At 38.5% G+C, this 17,367-nt stretch overlaps 1 protein-coding gene and 1 long non-coding RNA gene across 2 annotated transcripts; one reads left to right on the plus strand and one right to left on the minus strand.

The window, feature by feature from the left end:
• The first annotated feature begins 454 nt into the window (after positions 1-454).
• LOC117414688 (suppressor of cytokine signaling 5-like) lies at positions 455-12,269 on the plus strand. Its single transcript, XM_059026671.1, has 5 exons — positions 455-573; positions 2,372-10,367; positions 10,925-11,007; positions 11,504-11,579; positions 11,980-12,269. Exon 2 carries the CDS (start codon positions 2,578-2,580, stop codon positions 4,168-4,170), a length of 1,593 nt encoding a protein of 530 aa, XP_058882654.1. The 5' UTR covers positions 455-573; positions 2,372-2,577; the 3' UTR covers positions 4,171-10,367; positions 10,925-11,007; positions 11,504-11,579; positions 11,980-12,269.
• A 1,162-nt stretch (positions 12,270-13,431) lies between these two features.
• On the minus strand, positions 13,432-15,970 carry LOC117415247 (uncharacterized). Its single transcript, XR_004546387.3, has 4 exons — positions 15,877-15,970; positions 15,169-15,314; positions 14,503-14,583; positions 13,432-13,738 (listed from the first exon to the last, which is right to left on the minus strand). It is a non-coding gene; the product is annotated as an uncharacterized LOC117415247 (long non-coding RNA).
• Between the last annotated feature and the right edge of the window lie 1,397 nt (positions 15,971-17,367).

Below are 17,367 nucleotides of genomic sequence, written 5' to 3' on the forward strand. Positions count from 1 at the left end.
ATGAAAGTAGTCTGTCCTCAGATGAGGGCAATGGCACTGGGTTAAGAAATATACATATTTTTTTTTTGTCATGTTAGCCTTATGTAAGTTATGTTATTATCATACCTTGTATTTAATTTACATATATATATATATATATATATATATATATATATATATATATATATATAATATTTCAATAAGACAGAAATGTTTTAGACACAGAACTACACACATATGTATTGCTGTAAAATATAAGCAGATATTTGAATAGAAAATGAAAGGGGGCCTTTATATATATATATATATATATATATATATATATATATATATATATATATATATACAGTAACAGACTCAAAGAGCATTAAAACACCAACGTTGCAATATCCGGTTCTATTTTTGGTGTGTAAATGTGGTCTTCCGTACACCAGGTGGCGATCCAAATATAGCTTAACCAGGAAATCAACCAACACTTTGAGAACATCAGCTGTGTAAAACAAAAGGGAGGGTGATGTCATTTGTGAATCGAACGTCTATTTCAACAAAGCAGTCGCATCTAAAAAATATGTGTCTCCGTTTGCAGTTTACCAGGTAGGTAAAAAGCACACTTATATTTTATAACCACAGGAAGCGTAGTTGTATTAAAGTGTATTTGCTACCAGTATACTTCATTCCTGAAGCATACTGTACCTGTAATGGAAATTTACAGTACTGTGCGGGGTACGCGATAGTAGTTCGATTCACTAAGATTGTGTTTTTGAAACATTAGTTTATATAAAAAATGACTTGTGTGTTTAAATACAGTTTTCATCAGACTATGTTTGCTATTTGATCATACATTATGTCGTTGAACAGCATTGTTCCAGTGTAAGTATTTCTAGTTTTGAGTGCAGACAATTTAACTGTGTAACTTACAGTTTATGTATATGTCTCGCAATATATCTATCTATCTATCTATCTATCTATCTATCTATATATATATATATATATATATATATATATATATATATATATATATATATATATATATACAGTCATGTTTTCTGGTAACTGTAAAATAATAATAATAATAATAATAATAATAAAGTGACCAATTAAGGTAAATAGTCTGAGATACGTGCCCATTCGGTTGAGTCTTATTACTGTGGAAAGAATTATGGCTGAATGTGTCTGCCTATATAACAAAGTATTTACAGACTAATACAGACTAGGAAATGCCAATGAAAAGTTTGATAAAAATGGGATAAGTGGTATTTAAGACCTGTCATCCATTAGGTAAGCGAATGAGGTGTTCGTAGCAAGTCTATTGAGTGATTTACATTATGTGGAATAACTAATCATAAGTGTAAAAGTGTGACTTCTAGATGTACAGACAGAGACATTTTCATATATCCCCAAAAGCTTATAATCGTGAAAATGTATGCTAAATTATGTAAATACCATGTTTTTTTTTTTGTTATTTTCACAATTTAATACAGAGTTTTCAAGAGCTATGCAAAATAAATATGTACCACCGCCTCCAGAATATCTCTTCATTCAAGTTGGGACAAAGAATTTACTGGTGATACTCCAGATAAGCAATGGCTCAGAAAACATGTAGACCAGATATCAAACAAAACAAAAACCTGTTTTTGTGAATATAAGTGCATATTTAAATGTTGCAGTTATCGTGATCTTTATTCTGGGGTTTACCAACAGGAATTTCTTGTTTAAATGTGCATGTGTTTCAGTTCAATGTTTTACTCCTTAAACTGAATTCAGAGGGTATCAGCTACTTTTCATTATGCAGTTAATTTTACTTGTTGTTATTTTAACTGTTCATTTTAGTATCATTTTTATTACATACTAAAGGGCAGTACCGGTTTTAGCAATATGGAGTAATTAATTTAAATACACCGTTTTTGAATGTTAGTTTTATTTTTCACACAATCAGTAATTGTCTTGCACCAGGGTATGCCTCAGCCAGATTTTATACAGCACCGGGGAATACCCCTGGATTGCATTTACCACATATTTTTACAGGTATGGAAATAAGATCCCTATTGCATAGCAGTTTCACCGATTTCAGGTTTTATTACGAGCTTGATTAGCCACAGTGTGTATAGGCAACAAGCTCAGTTGTGTCTTACTAAACTCATAGTAAAACCAAAAATGGATAAAACTGCTATGCAATAGGAGTCTTATTCCCATCGATGTCTTTAGGGGTGATCCTTAAATAAGCACTGATAGGTATTTGATTTCAGTCCATGGTGATTTCCAATGCTGTGATATCCTGCTGTGTCCTATCCTGGCAGATTTGACTCCTAAGTGTACTGCAGTTCATTTACAAATAGTTTTTGTGTGGAAGCTAACTTCTGTGAAACAATAACGGTTTATATTCCTTACCTAGGCACGGCTACCCCCAGGGACATGAAAAGTACCACGATATGTGAGCAGAGCATGGGCAAGCGTTATAGGAGTCTCTGTATTCTGTCTTCTGAGATAACTCTCAATCTGAATGAGTTATATAAACTGCATAGCAGCTACCCTGAACCCTGAACTTGCAGGACCACGATCTGAAATCCAGACGCATCCACCACACAAAAACACAAGAAGATGTCCCAATCCAGGGACAACGAGGACCGAGGAGGCAAGGAGAAAGACCGCGGTGCCCGTCCCAAAGTAAGACAGGGGCGTTCAGAGGAAAGGAGGGAGTGCAGCGGACGGAGAAGAGGAAAGAAGAAGTGCCGGCTGCCTCAGGCACAGGCAGTGAACCAGACTTTTGAATATCTAGAGAATTTAAACGCAGGGTCGCCTAAGAGCAAAGGGTCACCTGTTCTGGAGAGGAGAAAAAGGCTCGGGCAGGAAGGTGCCACCACCCTTCAGGAGCTAGAATCAGACAGTTTAGTGGTGGTGGAGGAGGGTGGAGGGGGTGTCAAGTTTCCCGGCGGCCGATCCTTGCGCCAGAAGATTCAGGATGCTGTGGGGCAATGCTTCCCCATCAAGAGCCAAAACGCTCAGTCGCCCACTTTGCCCACCTCACGGAGGAAGATCCACCTTAGCGAACTCATGCTTGATAAATGCCCCTTCCCGGCTGGATCTGACTTAGCCCAGAAGTGGAACCTCATCAAGCAGCACACAGCACCCATTTCTCAGCCTGCTTTACTGGACACTCTGGGCAGCAGTGGTGGAAGTGGTACAGTAGGAGTAAGCGGGTGCGACACTAGCTCTGGGAGTGCCATTGGTTGTTCTTTGGTTGTAGTCGAAGACGAGGATGACCGATTGAGGGCGAGGAGGCGAATCAGTATTGAGCAAGGAGTAGATCCGCCACCCAATGCCCAGATCCACACCTTTGAGGTGACCGCCCAGATCAACCCTCTTTACAAGCTGGGACCAAAGCTGGCACACGGGATGAACGAACTGGCAGGGGATGACCGGGCCACTTTACAGCAGCTACGGCTGCAGCAGGAAGAGCATCAGCTTCTCCAAAATCCCTTGGACACCTTGGAAGAAGCAATGCAGGTGGCCTCTTCTAACACTGCTGCTCCTCCTCCTTCTTCATCTTCTTCTTCTACAACTTCTTCTCCTTCTGCATTGGTAGTGGCTCCAGCTGCCCAACCAACTTTACCTCCAGCCGCCCAAGAGGAGCTCTTCAAATTCCAGGAGAGCTACCGGGTCCACACCCAAATTGATTACATTCACTGCCTGGTTCCAGATCTTCTCCAGATCACCAACCTGCCCTGTTACTGGGGTGTGATGGACCGCTACGAGGCTGAAGCCCTTCTAGAAGGCAAACCAGAAGGTTCCTTCCTGCTCCGTGACTCGGCCCAGGAGGATTACCTTTTCTCGGTCAGCTTCCGTCGCTATGGGCGGTCCCTGCATGCCCGGATCGAGCAGTGGAACCACAATTTCAGCTTTGACGTTCACGACCCCAGCGTCTTCCACGCTACCACTGTCACGGGTCTGCTGGAGCACTACAAAGACCCCAACTCCTGCATGTTCTTCGAACCTCTTCTCTCCAACCCGACCCACCGCACCGCTCCTTTTAGTCTTCAGCAAATCTGTCGTGCGGTCATTGACAGCTGTGCCACCTATGATGGCATCGACGTCCTCCCCATCCCTAGCTCGATTAAGGAGTATCTTAAGGAATACCATTACAAGCAGAAGGTGCGTGTTAGGAGGCTGGATACACGGTGGGAGAAGGCATAGTCTTTACTGCTTCTCTTAGCTGTGGCTCACTACAAACTAGAGTTATGGCCAAAAGTTTTGCATCACCTAGAATTTTAGGATGGAGACATAATAAAAAATAAAAAATAAAAACTGCATGAGCATAATTTAAGTATTTTATTTAACATCATGTAATCAAACAAACGACTAATTAATATCACAAAAAGTCTACCGGAAGCCATAATAGTAGTACAATATTTCATGTTTGATTTCAAAATGTCACATTTTTCAATTTTTGTCAGTTTTTAGTTAAGTATCTGGAGAACTACAAAGTGGTATGTAATTCAATATACATGACATTATTCAGCAAGTTTCTGTCGACTTTATGAGGCAAAATTAGTTCAATAAGGCAATGCAAAACTTGGCCAGAGCTGTAGATATAGAAAATAAACAATAAAGGACAAGCTGGAGAATAAGAACATAAACTGAACGAGCCGATTGGTTCGTAAATGACTCTATTGGCTGTCAGCTTCCATCCAAGGCAGCAATATGGACTACTAAAGTGGATTGCACTGGTCTGACGTGACACATTTCTTTCCATTTTTTTTTTATTTGGTGACCCGAAATGAGGGCCGGTATTCTCTATTTTCTTTTTGCGTACTTTTTAAGGATTCCAAATCAGGAATTGAAGCTGGGCAAGATGTCACTGAAGTGGCTGGGAAGGGCAACTACTGGCCTGTTGGTTTTAATTTATCCTCTTTTGGTCATGGATTTTTTATGGGGTGTGGAAAGTTTAATAAACCATTGCATAGCCATTTGAGAACCTGTCCTGGGAAACTGGTGCTCCTGAAAGTGTTTTTTTTTTTTTTCCAAAATGTAAAAGCAAATGATTTTTCAAATAGCGTCAAAGCGGAAACATAAGCACAGAGTATATAGACTGTTACGAGTTTAGTGCTCCAAGCACCTCATTATTGTAGTAGTCTTGATTGCACCAGCTAATGCCACAAAATTGGCAAAAAATAATTTTAAAAAAAGAAAAACAAAAATGACATCAGAACAATTTAGAATTAGGCAATGGAAATACACCTACATACGTTACAAAAAATAAAGTTGTACGTAGTGATTAATAGGGATAGTTGGGTTTGACCTGCTATGCAATGGGGGTTTGAGTTATTTCCATGCTTGCATATATTTCCGCTGCACTCAAAATCGCACTGAACTACTGAGCTGAGAAGAAGCAAGGCGAAGCTTCTCAAAGCTGAATAAATACTGACAATGGCATTATCCACTGCAAAAGAAAAACCTATCTTCAGGACATCAACATGAACCAGGCTAGTGTTGCCCAAATTGGGCCAGTTGGACCTGGTAGCCAACAGTATGTCTGTCTCTTGCACACAGCATCCCTACCCCCTGATGCTTAAGTACTATTGTTGTGTTGCTCTTGTCTTCAATACCATACATTCCCCCAGAATTTTTTTTTTTTTTGAGGTGTGCTAGTTCAGCAGCCCACAACACACAAACAGGTGCTGGATGGGGGGTTGCTAGCAACTTGTGCAACTAGTACTTTTGCAACAGTTTGAAAGAGGTTTTGAAAGAGGAACCTCCCCCCCCCCCCCCCCCCCCTCTTTTTTTTCTTTAGAAACATAGTGTGGTTTATTTAACATTATTGATTAAGGAAAGCTGGTGTGCAGGTATTTAGTGTCCAATGGATCGGCTTATGACATTCAGTGATCATTTCTTTTAACGGTTTAAATGATCATCAGTGGGTTACAATGAAAGACCATGGGCAGAGTTACCACATGACTCCATCTACACTAAGATAGTTTGGAACAGTTCACTTTTCAACTCGCATCCAATGCATTGTGGTAAGTGTAGTCCTGCTGTGAAAGGTACCTGAGACAGGTCAGACATATCCAGAATGCATTGTGGTGCAAATTGAAAAGCCTGAACTGTGCCAAACTGCCCTAGTGTACATGTAAGCATATGGTAACCCAAACCATTGGTATTAAAGGTTAGGTTGGTACACCATTAAAGGGGAAGTCTAATTTGGGCTTTTTAAGATCAGTTATAAGTGTATGACATATCATCAGTTTGTCCCAGCGTCTGGCATGCACTGCAGGTATCTGACATTTAGGGTCTGTTCAATGACGTTGCAGTGAAAACTAAGGAGACTGCATTGGAGTCTTTTCTGCCATTCCTAAAACCTGTGAGGCCTCTTGAACTGTGACCAAACCAACTTGTTTAATTCAGTGAAGCCCCCGAGTTTTATTTAACCAGGGGAGTCGACGTCAGGGATCCGAAAAGAGACACTTCTCTGTAGGAAGGTGCTTTAAGTTGCAATATTGTACAGTAACAACTGTAAATAATGAAACATGTTAAACTTTCCTTTTCTCTGTCAAGATATCTGGAATTAGAACATGCTGGAGACTTGCAGTGTCACTGATTGTCGCTATAAAAGGGCTTTCCGTTAGGAATAAAAAGAACACGACAGTGCCAGGTTTGCTCACCATTTCCACAATCTGTTTTTCACCTGTATAATTTCAAGAAAGCATCCCAAATCCTTATGCATTTAGTAACTATGGTTTTGAAATCAAATGCCTTTTACCCTTAATTTGCTGAGCTTAGCCTTGTGCACTCTTACTATTTTCTAATGCATTTGTCGACATTTTCTGAAGACAGTGCATGTTGGTCCGCACCAGTTTCAGGATTTAAAACCTTTGTTACAATTACATTGATTGCAACTAACAAAACCACTCAAATATGTTTTAAAACATCGGGTTAATGAAATCTCTATTTACAAGTTGTGCTTTCAGGTAGTGTTGTATTTCCTATGTTGCTTGCTATGTGCTTCTTTCAAAACTACACATTTCAGACCTGTATGTAGCTAGTGGCAGCCATGGAACTATTATTGTTGGTTACACCCACTTTAAGAGATGTGAGGCTTGTTGTTTATGGGGTACGGCACAAGCAGGTAGGGGTTAGAAGAAAATCAAGCACATTAATAATGGGGAGCTCAGGAGCAGGCCCATTCACTGAGTTTAGCATTGGAAGAGTGGTGTACATATGTATATAGTAGTGCCAAGAAATGATTCAGAGTATTTTACAGCACTGAGAAAGCACCCTGCATTCCATCCACAGCAATTGAACCATGGTATAAAACTATGGATTTAGAAAATGGGTTAACTGAATTTGTTTTGGTGCCTCTGTTCATTTAGTATGTCTAGCTTGTTAAAATAAGGGCTTTGTCACTTTCCTAGCACAAACAAAGCTAATTTGAAATATATGCATAGATTATGTAGATATAAACACAGGGTTTAATATTAGCAAACAGGTAATGACTTTTGTAATAAAAGTACTTTGTCTTTGATGGCTGGGGGTTTAGCTGCCCTCTGTGTTGAACTCTGTTTTCTGAAGTTTTTGCACATAACTGACCAAACCGTTTGCAGAAAAACAAGCTACTCCATATTCATTAACTTGTGTTTTTTTTTATTTTTTTTATAAAATGTTAATACCATGTTGTCTCGCTCGAAGTGTCTTGAACTAAGCAGTTTGCTTTGGGTGCTGATGGGTTTAAAAGACATTGTGTAACCCATTAGATCTAAAGCCTCAATGTAAGTTGCCATTTGCACTGAAGGAAAAACAGTATGACTGTATTTTGTTGTATCGAGTACAGCACAATTTGAGCAGAATGCAAACTGCTCCAAAATAAATGGTTTCCTGAACTAAGGTTTTCTAGACCTGTTTGTTTCATTCTAATGCAATGTATCCCTGTGCCAGGCTACAATACTGTACTATTATTATGGCTTCCGGTAGACTTTTGCGTTTTGTAGTTTTTCTTGATTACATGATGTTAATAAAATATCTAAATTATGTTCATAAAGTGTATTTGTATTTTTATTATGTCTTGATCCTACAATTCTAGGGGGATAGCAAACTTTTGGCCATAGCTGTGCAATCCCCTAACTAGGGGTTGACTGAGTCTTGATTGGGTTTGGTTTCTTTCTGCTACCAATGAAAACGAACAGGCCTGACTTTAACTCAGTCTCAGCTGGAAACGTGGTATTAGTTCACTGCTCCTGTAGACCTAATCACAATTATTGGGCATCACAATCCCATATGTTCTAATTTACATGAATGCTACTGATATTATTTTGGTTGAAATTGCTACAATGGGGGCACTTGACTAAAAAGGCAATGGAAATCAACATAAACATTTCCACTCATCCCTTATTATGCAGTTGATCATTTAATTTAAACTTAATACACTTAAGCTGCAAGAAGCCTTCTCTTCTGCAGTGCTGATCCTGACATGTTGCCAACCCCATGCTCTTTTTATTGGGACAGTGTTGGATTTGTTGGAATTCCTGTAAACACAAGCTATGCCACAAAAGGACATTTTGAGAAAGTTCTAATTCAAAATAAAATATTTTGTGTTGCCAGCAAGAGGAAAATTGGGGACTGTTTATAGTGACGTACCTTCCTCTAAACAGTATTTGTAAAGTGAAGGAAAATTTACTGCACAACAATAAAGGAAGGATGAAAACTGTTACTGGATTTTAAAACCTGGAAGACATTTGAAAAGTGATTTAAGTCACAGCAGCTATGAAACCTCTTATTCAAATTCTGATTATATTATAGATAAATTTGACTGTTAAGCTTGCACAAATAACACTGCTGTTTGTTAATGCTAATTGTTATGTTTTTGTTTTAATGTTTTAAAATGATTAAATGTAAAGTCAGAAAACATTTTATTCCTTTTTTTAGAACTGGTGTTTCACATTTACAGTTGGTAGTTAGCATAAGACTATTGAAATGTTTGCAACCCCTAGGTATCTCATGTTAAACAAAGGTGTTTGTTACATATTGAAGCTGTTCAAGCCCTGTATGTGCTTTAAAATTTTAATTGAGTGATTAATACATTAATTACTGAGGGAAGGGTGGGGGGGACTAATTGTGAAGTGCAGAATAGAGTGAAAATTAAATTACATTATCTCCAATGCCTGCTAATAAAGCAAAATCAAAAAATAAAACAGTGAAAGCATGTTTTGTTTTTTGTTTTTTTGCAAAATAAATAAACGTAGTACAGAACAAGAAATGGACAAATCAGTACAGGTGGCAGTCTTTTAATTTAGCATTTTGCTTTAGACATCTATTCAAATGCAGTTTTATTTTAAACCAGCTTTAAGGCTCAAGTGGTTTGATGTGACGCCCACACACACACACACACTGTGCCAGAAGCTGTGCTGAGCTGAACCGGAAACATCCAGAGCTGCTAGCAGAGATGGCCCAGGTGTTGCTGCATTCAACAAAGCAAAAAAAGCACAGTGTGCTCTCCTTCTGTCGTCGCCAACACCAAAACCTGTAGAGGATTCCATGTTGTGTGTATCCAACATGCTTCCATTGTTCAGCCTTCTGTGCACTCTACTTCATCGCAAAGCTGACCTTGTTGGTTGTCTGGTTTGTTTATCCACTCAAAGGTTGTCACATCCAAAAAATGAAATATTTACTATGGGAAGTTGTTTCACCTTTAATGGAACTACCACAGGGCGTTTTTGCAGAAATTAACTTTGCCACATTCTTATTTGAACAGGAATTTTGTATTTTGTTTGTTTAGCCAATGCCTTTGTCCTAGGCAACTTACAGAGACTAGGGCGTGTGAACTATGCATCAGCTGCAAAGTCACAACTACGTCTCACCCAAAAGACGGAGCACAAGGAGGTTAAGTGACTTGCTTATGGTCACACAATAAGGCAGTGGCTGAATAGGGTTTTGAACTGGGGACTTCTTGGTTACAAGCCCTTTTTTTAACCACTGGACCACATCACCTCCTTTAGTATATATAGTGTAATAGTATAGAGAGTTTAAATAGTGTAATTTATGAATCAATTGTGGGATTATTGGGAATAAAGGTGGAATGTTTCAGGAGGAGGAGACCGTGCCCCCTCAGGTGTAGCCCTGACTCTGGCCCCGCCCCCTCTGGATGCTCCTGACTCTGGCCCCGCCCCCTCACCTGAATCGCAGGTGCTGCGGGTAAGATGGCGGCGAGGCGAGTTTGTGCTCCTCCTGTTGCTAGATTTTATTTTTGTTTTTATTTTATTTTGTATTGTTTTTTTTTTAATTCTTTCCCTGCGGGATAGCCCAGGAAGCATGCCTAGCGTTTGTTTTCCAAACCCAAATGCGGCACTTTTAAATTGTTATTTCTCTATTTGGGAGGATAAGGCGAATTTGGCGTTTTAAAGGTAAGATATTGCTTTGCATTTCACATAATGCTAACTATTTGTTTTTGTGTGTGTGTGTGTGTGTGTGTATATATATATATATATATATATATATATATATATATATATATATATATATATATATATATATATATATATAATGTTGCTGTTACTAATACCGGTAACATAGAATACCCGTGCGTTGCAATTGTTTAAAATGTAAATACATATAACTGAGGTCATTTAATAAAACACACAGTATGGGTGTTTTTTCCTGTGCATTTAATTGCATAAAGTTGTTTAGTTGATTTGATCATGCCGCGTCAAGAGTATGATAACGTATTTGAAACCTTGCATTAGCCTTGGTGTTACAATTAAAACTGAAAACAAAACAATTGAACAGACCATTTAATAAAAAATAATCAACATTGATTTTGAGTCTCGTTTGCCGTCATTTAAATAATACATTCTTTGTGGTGTGTATTTTGAACGTAGAATATGATTCTGTTGTTTACGAACTGTTTATTATTAGTAGTAGTAGTGTTTATTTATTTATGTATGTATGTATTTTCTTATAGGATCTCTGAACATGTACAGATGAACCTGAAGTCTGGTCTCCAAGTAACTACACTTCAAGATGATGAACGATCATTACACGACTGTAAATACAGCTTATGAATGATCAATACTGTACTCCAGCATAGTCATGCTTACTTGTTAACTTTAGCAAGATCAACCATGAAGCGTTAGATCGTAGTTGGGTGAAGTAGGTGCTTCATTATTGCTTTTATAAGCTAATTCGCCTGTGTAAGTGATATAACACAATTTAATATACATTTTTGTATCAATCTAATATTGTAACATGGGCTGTTTAACATATCAGACGCGTGTTAAAATGAGAATGACACTCTTAGAAAAGTGCCTCATGCGTGTTATTATGTAAAACCGTAAAGTTCAAAGACATTCTCTTGCAGCTTTTACTTTCCAGAACCATTTGAAGGTTAAACGTTTTTTTTTTAATTGTTTCATAAATGAATGTTATGTATGTAGAACTTGACTCTTAATAGACAAGATGTTTTCCCTTATTTTATTTGTTTCTTATATTGTTTATTTGTTATACTGTTTGCTTACGTGATTTTGTATCTCTTGTATTGCAGAATCAGGTGCATCGTGGTGTAACTATGGGTACAGCGTTTGCTTATACCTGCCGAGGCTACTGACTAAGTTTAAATGGTAAGTAAACATGTTTGCGCACACATACAGTACCTTTTTATTTTTATGATGCTTCACACTTATGCATGCAATAACTGTATTTGTATTCATGTGAGATAGCTCACTGAATATAGATGCTCCAATTATACAAGCTGGCTACAGAAAATATGTGATTTTAAGTGCAGGCCCTACTGTATATATACGGAAGGACTAAAATAATTACTTACACATTATAAAACAGTTTGTTTATTTGCTTTTAACTTTTCCTTTGGCACTCAAGATAGCACGCACAGGGCAGCGGCACAGAAATGATAGAACTCATTTAAACCAAAGGCTCAACATGTTTTGGGTAATACTCAGTGTAAAGGTTTCAAGTTTATTATGTGTGTGTCTCATTTGTTTTTTTGTTTGTTTATTTCAGGAAAACGATGATGATCTGGGTTCATTCACCTTGCTGTTCCTGCTTCTCGTTGACGGTGTCTGTTGCCATGATGAGGAGGAGTAATGTAATGTCTTGTTGATTTAAACAATATTTGTATATTTTATAACCCTGTAGACGTTGGTTTATATTCTAGTAAACGCAGTATTTGTGTAATTGTAATAACACGCTGTTGTTGCTAACGTTTACATGTGTTACATTTACAGTATGCCGAATTTGTTTCCGTGTATGTTTCTATCAATTGATTCAATAAATGTGTTTTTTTTCTTTTAGTATGCCTTGTTTCTTGACGTCACGGATGGTGTACTGGTGTTTGGTGACGTTTTTGGCAAGGAAGGGAAAATCTTCCTCTGTGCACGTGCAGCCAGTATCTAACAAACCACGCAATGTCGTTTCTTTTTAAGTTGCGCTTTTAGCGACAAAGGGGAAACGCTATTTCATGGTTTGTTGGATACTGTAGATGCTACCCTTGGTTGCGCTGGCGAAAATTTTCCCGCCAAAAAACTTAGTATATAGGGCAGGGGTGCACAATTCCGGTCCTGGAGGGCCGGTGTCCCTCCTGGCTTTTGTTCCAACCTTGCCCTAAATTACTTAATTGGACAAATTATTGCCAATTATTGGTCTAATTAAGTCATTTAGAACACAGTTGGAACAAAAGCCAGGAGGGATCCGAATTGTGCACTCCTGATATAGGGGATCGAGAGCACAGCAGGGGAGGTATTTGGAGCACTCCAAACAAGGTGGTAGCCAGCCCGCCTCCCCACCCCATTGGGGGAAGGAGGCGAGCTGGTTACCGCCTTGCTTGGAGTGCTCCAGCTGTGCTCTCGGTACCGTATATAGCTGTATGCATGTATGGTACCAATATCGCTGTATTGTAACTTTGAACACACCATACAAAAAGTTAGCCAGCATATCTCCCATTGATGGAGGGAGATGAGCTGGCTTCGGTCTGGTGTGCTCAAAGTAACAATGCCGTGATATTAATACCATATGCATACGTGTATGCACATGTACACTGCCCTCCTCCAGATATTGGGTCAACCTTGAACATCTCAATATCTGCGAGAGGGCCGTGTAAATATGCATACACACCAAGCAAGGGCGTAACCAGCCCACCTCCCTTCCCCAATGGGAAAGGGAGGTGGGCTGGCTACATGTGATTGACATGTGAAAGAACCACCCCCTCCTTTCCCCTATATACTAAGTTTTTTGGCGGGAAAATTTGCACCGACACAAAAAGGGGGTGGCCTCCGCAGTATCCAACAAAAAATGAAACGGAGTTTCCCCCTTGCCAAGTGCGCAAGTTGAAAAAACGAATCTCCATTGCATCGTTTGTTAGATACTGTATTCGACACCGGTCTCAGCAAGGTTTCCGCACCAAACAACTTACCAGACAACATGGACCTAGTGGAAAACGATGGACAGACACATCAATAAACAATACAACTTTTATTACACAATGAATCCAAGACGTTAAGCATACACACAATCAAGCAGGTAAATAGCGATCACAATTCAACAACTCAGTACATAGAAATAAACTACTGCACATTCCTGGGTTAACACAGGCACGTAACATGACTGTAAATGCAAAACATGTAAATGTATCAACCTGAAAAAAACGACAACTTGCCAACAAGTCACGGACTCCATCTCCTTGCTTCAACCTCCAGGGATTCTCAAGGAAGGCAGGAACTGCAAAGTTGCCGAGGAAAAGTGTATCAGAAGTCGGACGGCTTCTCTGAAAAAGTAGCAATAATAACAATTAACAAACAAAAGACATGAAACAGAATAAGCAACGTGGCAACATACAAAACAGCGACACTGCTCTGACACCGAAGGATGTAAATGCATATATAGTATTGTCTGCAAAGTCTCAAACAGAATTGACAAAATATGCATAAATAAGAACGACTATCTTCCTTATAGAATACCCGGGATAAGTCGCATCCACTTCTGTACTGCATTTTTTTTTCTCATAAATGACAGCAGGGCAAAATGTCAACACATCCTTATCTATCTTTAACATGTAATGCATCGTAATTAAATTACATATGCCGTTAAAATACATTTCGAGCCCATACAGAACTAGCTATTCTGAAATGACCATGTCTGCGGTAATACAGTACTGTGTATGTCTATCGCGAAAGGGTTGCTACATTACTTTGTGGGAACAAACTTAACTGTTGTTTTTCTTTTATTAAAATGAATATATCCATGATATATTTAGCCAATGATTGTATGTTTCGAATGCATATATAACTTTACGCAAATATATTGATATCCTAATACTGATTTCCCAGAGATATGTGTATCTCACAAGGCTGGTCAATAGTCCAAAATGTACCGTTTGAATGCTGGCAATAGTCATGCACATGATAATATGTGTGGTAAAAGACATATTAAATCGTTAAGAATAAAACAAAACGAAACGCAAACATGAAGGCAGCAATGCAATCTAATAATGCACAGTAATCTGTAAGAGAAAGTAAGCTCCCCGCTTACCATGAAACAAGCTTCAATCAGTCACCGATTTCACATCCTCCCATAATAGACAGGATCCTGCGCTGCACGATGCATCCGTTTCTGAAAATGAAATAAGAAATAACGTGTTCGGATTAGGTACCGTTCACAATAGGAAACAGCTTGGATGATCCCATTCACATTGCACCACATATAGACTGCAAAATCTTAGACAGAAATCATATATGCAACTTTTCTGCAGTTGTTTTGTTTTTTTAAGCTAAATATTACATTTCATAAATGACTGATTGCATGTGAAATATCAAAGTGCATGTGAAAAACAAACACAGTTTTCTATTCCAGATCCAGTTAGAATGTATTTACTGCCCATTCTGGAATGACCATGTCTGTGTTTTCAGAGCGCATTCCGTCACCAGTATATTTTAATAAAGCGCACATTATAATGCACGAATCACGTGGGTGTGTAAATGTATATCCCGAGTAATTACACAGGCTTTCTGTGTGAAGTATGCGTGCACCTTTAATTCATAATATTGAAACACAAGTCTACATACACATATGTCTGTATGTAGCCTAACAATATGACGTTGTCATGCAGAAATTGTATTTAAATGGTATCTTAATTACAAAATACTGCAATCTAATAATGCACAATAATCTGTAAGAGAAAATAAACTCTCCACTTACCATGAAACAAGCCTGGATCAGTCAAGGATTTCATATGACGACCCTGCACTCAGATAGATATATAAACTGCGATTAAACAAGCCTGGATCAGTCAAGGATTTCATATGACCCCCATGATAGACCCTGCACTCGGATCCACGATGCATCTATTTGTGGAGAAAAACAATTGTATATTAGAGATATATATATATATATATATATATATATATATATATATATATATATATATATATATATATATATATATATTATTATTTCAGGACGTTTTGGACGAAAACCTTTCTTCGTCAAATACATTGTTTTGTAATTATTTAAACGTTCTATATAAATAAAAAAAAAACGTACAAATGCAATGTAGGTATATATAGCGCTTCAATTTCCATGTGTAATCCATTTTTAATGTTGCATTGATCTAATTTTTGTTTAAAAACATACATTCAAACGAAATATAACTAACATTAGCCGGCCAGGTTTATACAAACAAAATAACAAATACATATAAGCACCCTTCATTCGCTTCTTCTAACAGATATGCTGCCTCAACAGCAAAGACACAAGCTGCCTGCAAACAGAAATGCCTAAAATGTGGCCAATATGATAAGACCAAGCTTTTAAAAATGAATTAACATTAGCATTTACACCATCATTTAATTTCTCATAAACCGCAAACAAAAAACAAAATCCTAACAAACCAACAAACACACTTACCTTAATTAGGACAGTTTTTTGTTCAAACTTCATACAAAATAGTAAAAAGTAGAGCAGCCGCCATCTTCCCCGCTGCACCTGCGATTCAGGTGAGGGGGCGGGACCAGAGTCAGGACTACACCTGGGGGGCGTGGTCAGAGTCAGGACTGCACCTGGGGGCGTGGTCAGAGTCACGACTACACCTGGAGGGGGGCGTGTCCGAAACAGAACAGCAGGACTCCCCAGCTCCGCCAGGTGGAAAATATTGTCATCTCATCATTGGTTCGGAGCCCCACTGTGCGACAGAGTTTACAATGCAAGAAGCAAAGGTGGAACTTCTTTAAAGATGGACGTGTACTAACCAGGCTACCAAATGGACTTACAAGGCAATAAAACGTTTTAAACCCCTAACACATACCGGTAACACATGTGCCCCGTTGCAGACCAGCTGCATGCATACTGTTGTTTAATCAAAACCAGACAAGTGTGTTCCAAGATACAGACTTCCTGAGTGCAGCAGTTTAGGTGTTAGTACTGTTGACTATATACATTTCTACCAAGCAATGATGTCAATAAATTGGGATGATGTCATCTAACTCAGAGCAACATGGTGCATTGGCAGTGTGGAGTAGTGGTTAGGGCTCTGGACTCTTGACCGGAGGGGCATGGGTTCAATCCCATGTGGTGGGCACTGCTGGTGTACCCTTCAGCAAGGTACTTTACCTAGATTGCTCCAGTAAAAACCCAACTGTATAAATGAGTAATTGTATGTAAATAAAAAAAAATAATGTGATATCTTGTAACAATTGTAAGTCGCCCTGGATAAAGATGTCTACTAATAAATACATCATAATAATAAACTGTTTAGTTTAACTGTATCCATGGAGTTAGAATGGTGTAACATCACAATTGCATGGCAAGGTCAAATTGTGACACCTGTATGTACATGGCCTGCACTCTATTACCCACTTAGGTAACGAATTTCCATATATTGTTTTAATTTACATTATATTATGTGGCAGACTGGGGGAAGGAGAGAAAAATGTAGTCCGGTAGGTGCCAAAGGACTACATCCCCCAGAATGCCACAGGAGAGAGCCAGGATGAGGTACACCTGGTACTAATACTTAATAAATGTCACCTGCCTGTGATTAGCAGGCAAGTATTTAACAGCAAAAATGTTTTTGTTCAGGGCAGTCTGATTGAAGACAAGAGACTGTCAGTGTGGATCATAGAAAAAGTTAGTATGTCTTCTAAAGTGCTTTTTTTCTTTCTTTTTTAAAATCGGTAAACGGCATAGCCGTCCGATTTTAGTTAGAACCGTGAAGAAAAAGTTTAGTTTAGTACTCCATGTGGTAGTTTTGTTTTTGATTTCTTTTGTTTCTGTACATAATAAAATTGCGGTGTGGAATCTAAAGTGAGACCCTGCCAAAGATCTGCTAGATCGTACTTTAACCTCGAGACCTTTTGAAGTTTGTGATACATTTTTTTGGACTAAAAAGAATATCAGATC

Source organism: Acipenser ruthenus, chromosome 7 (assembly GCF_902713425.1).
Source record: "Acipenser ruthenus chromosome 7, fAciRut3.2 maternal haplotype, whole genome shotgun sequence".
Lineage (NCBI taxonomy): Eukaryota > Metazoa > Chordata > Actinopteri > Acipenseriformes > Acipenseridae > Acipenser > Acipenser ruthenus.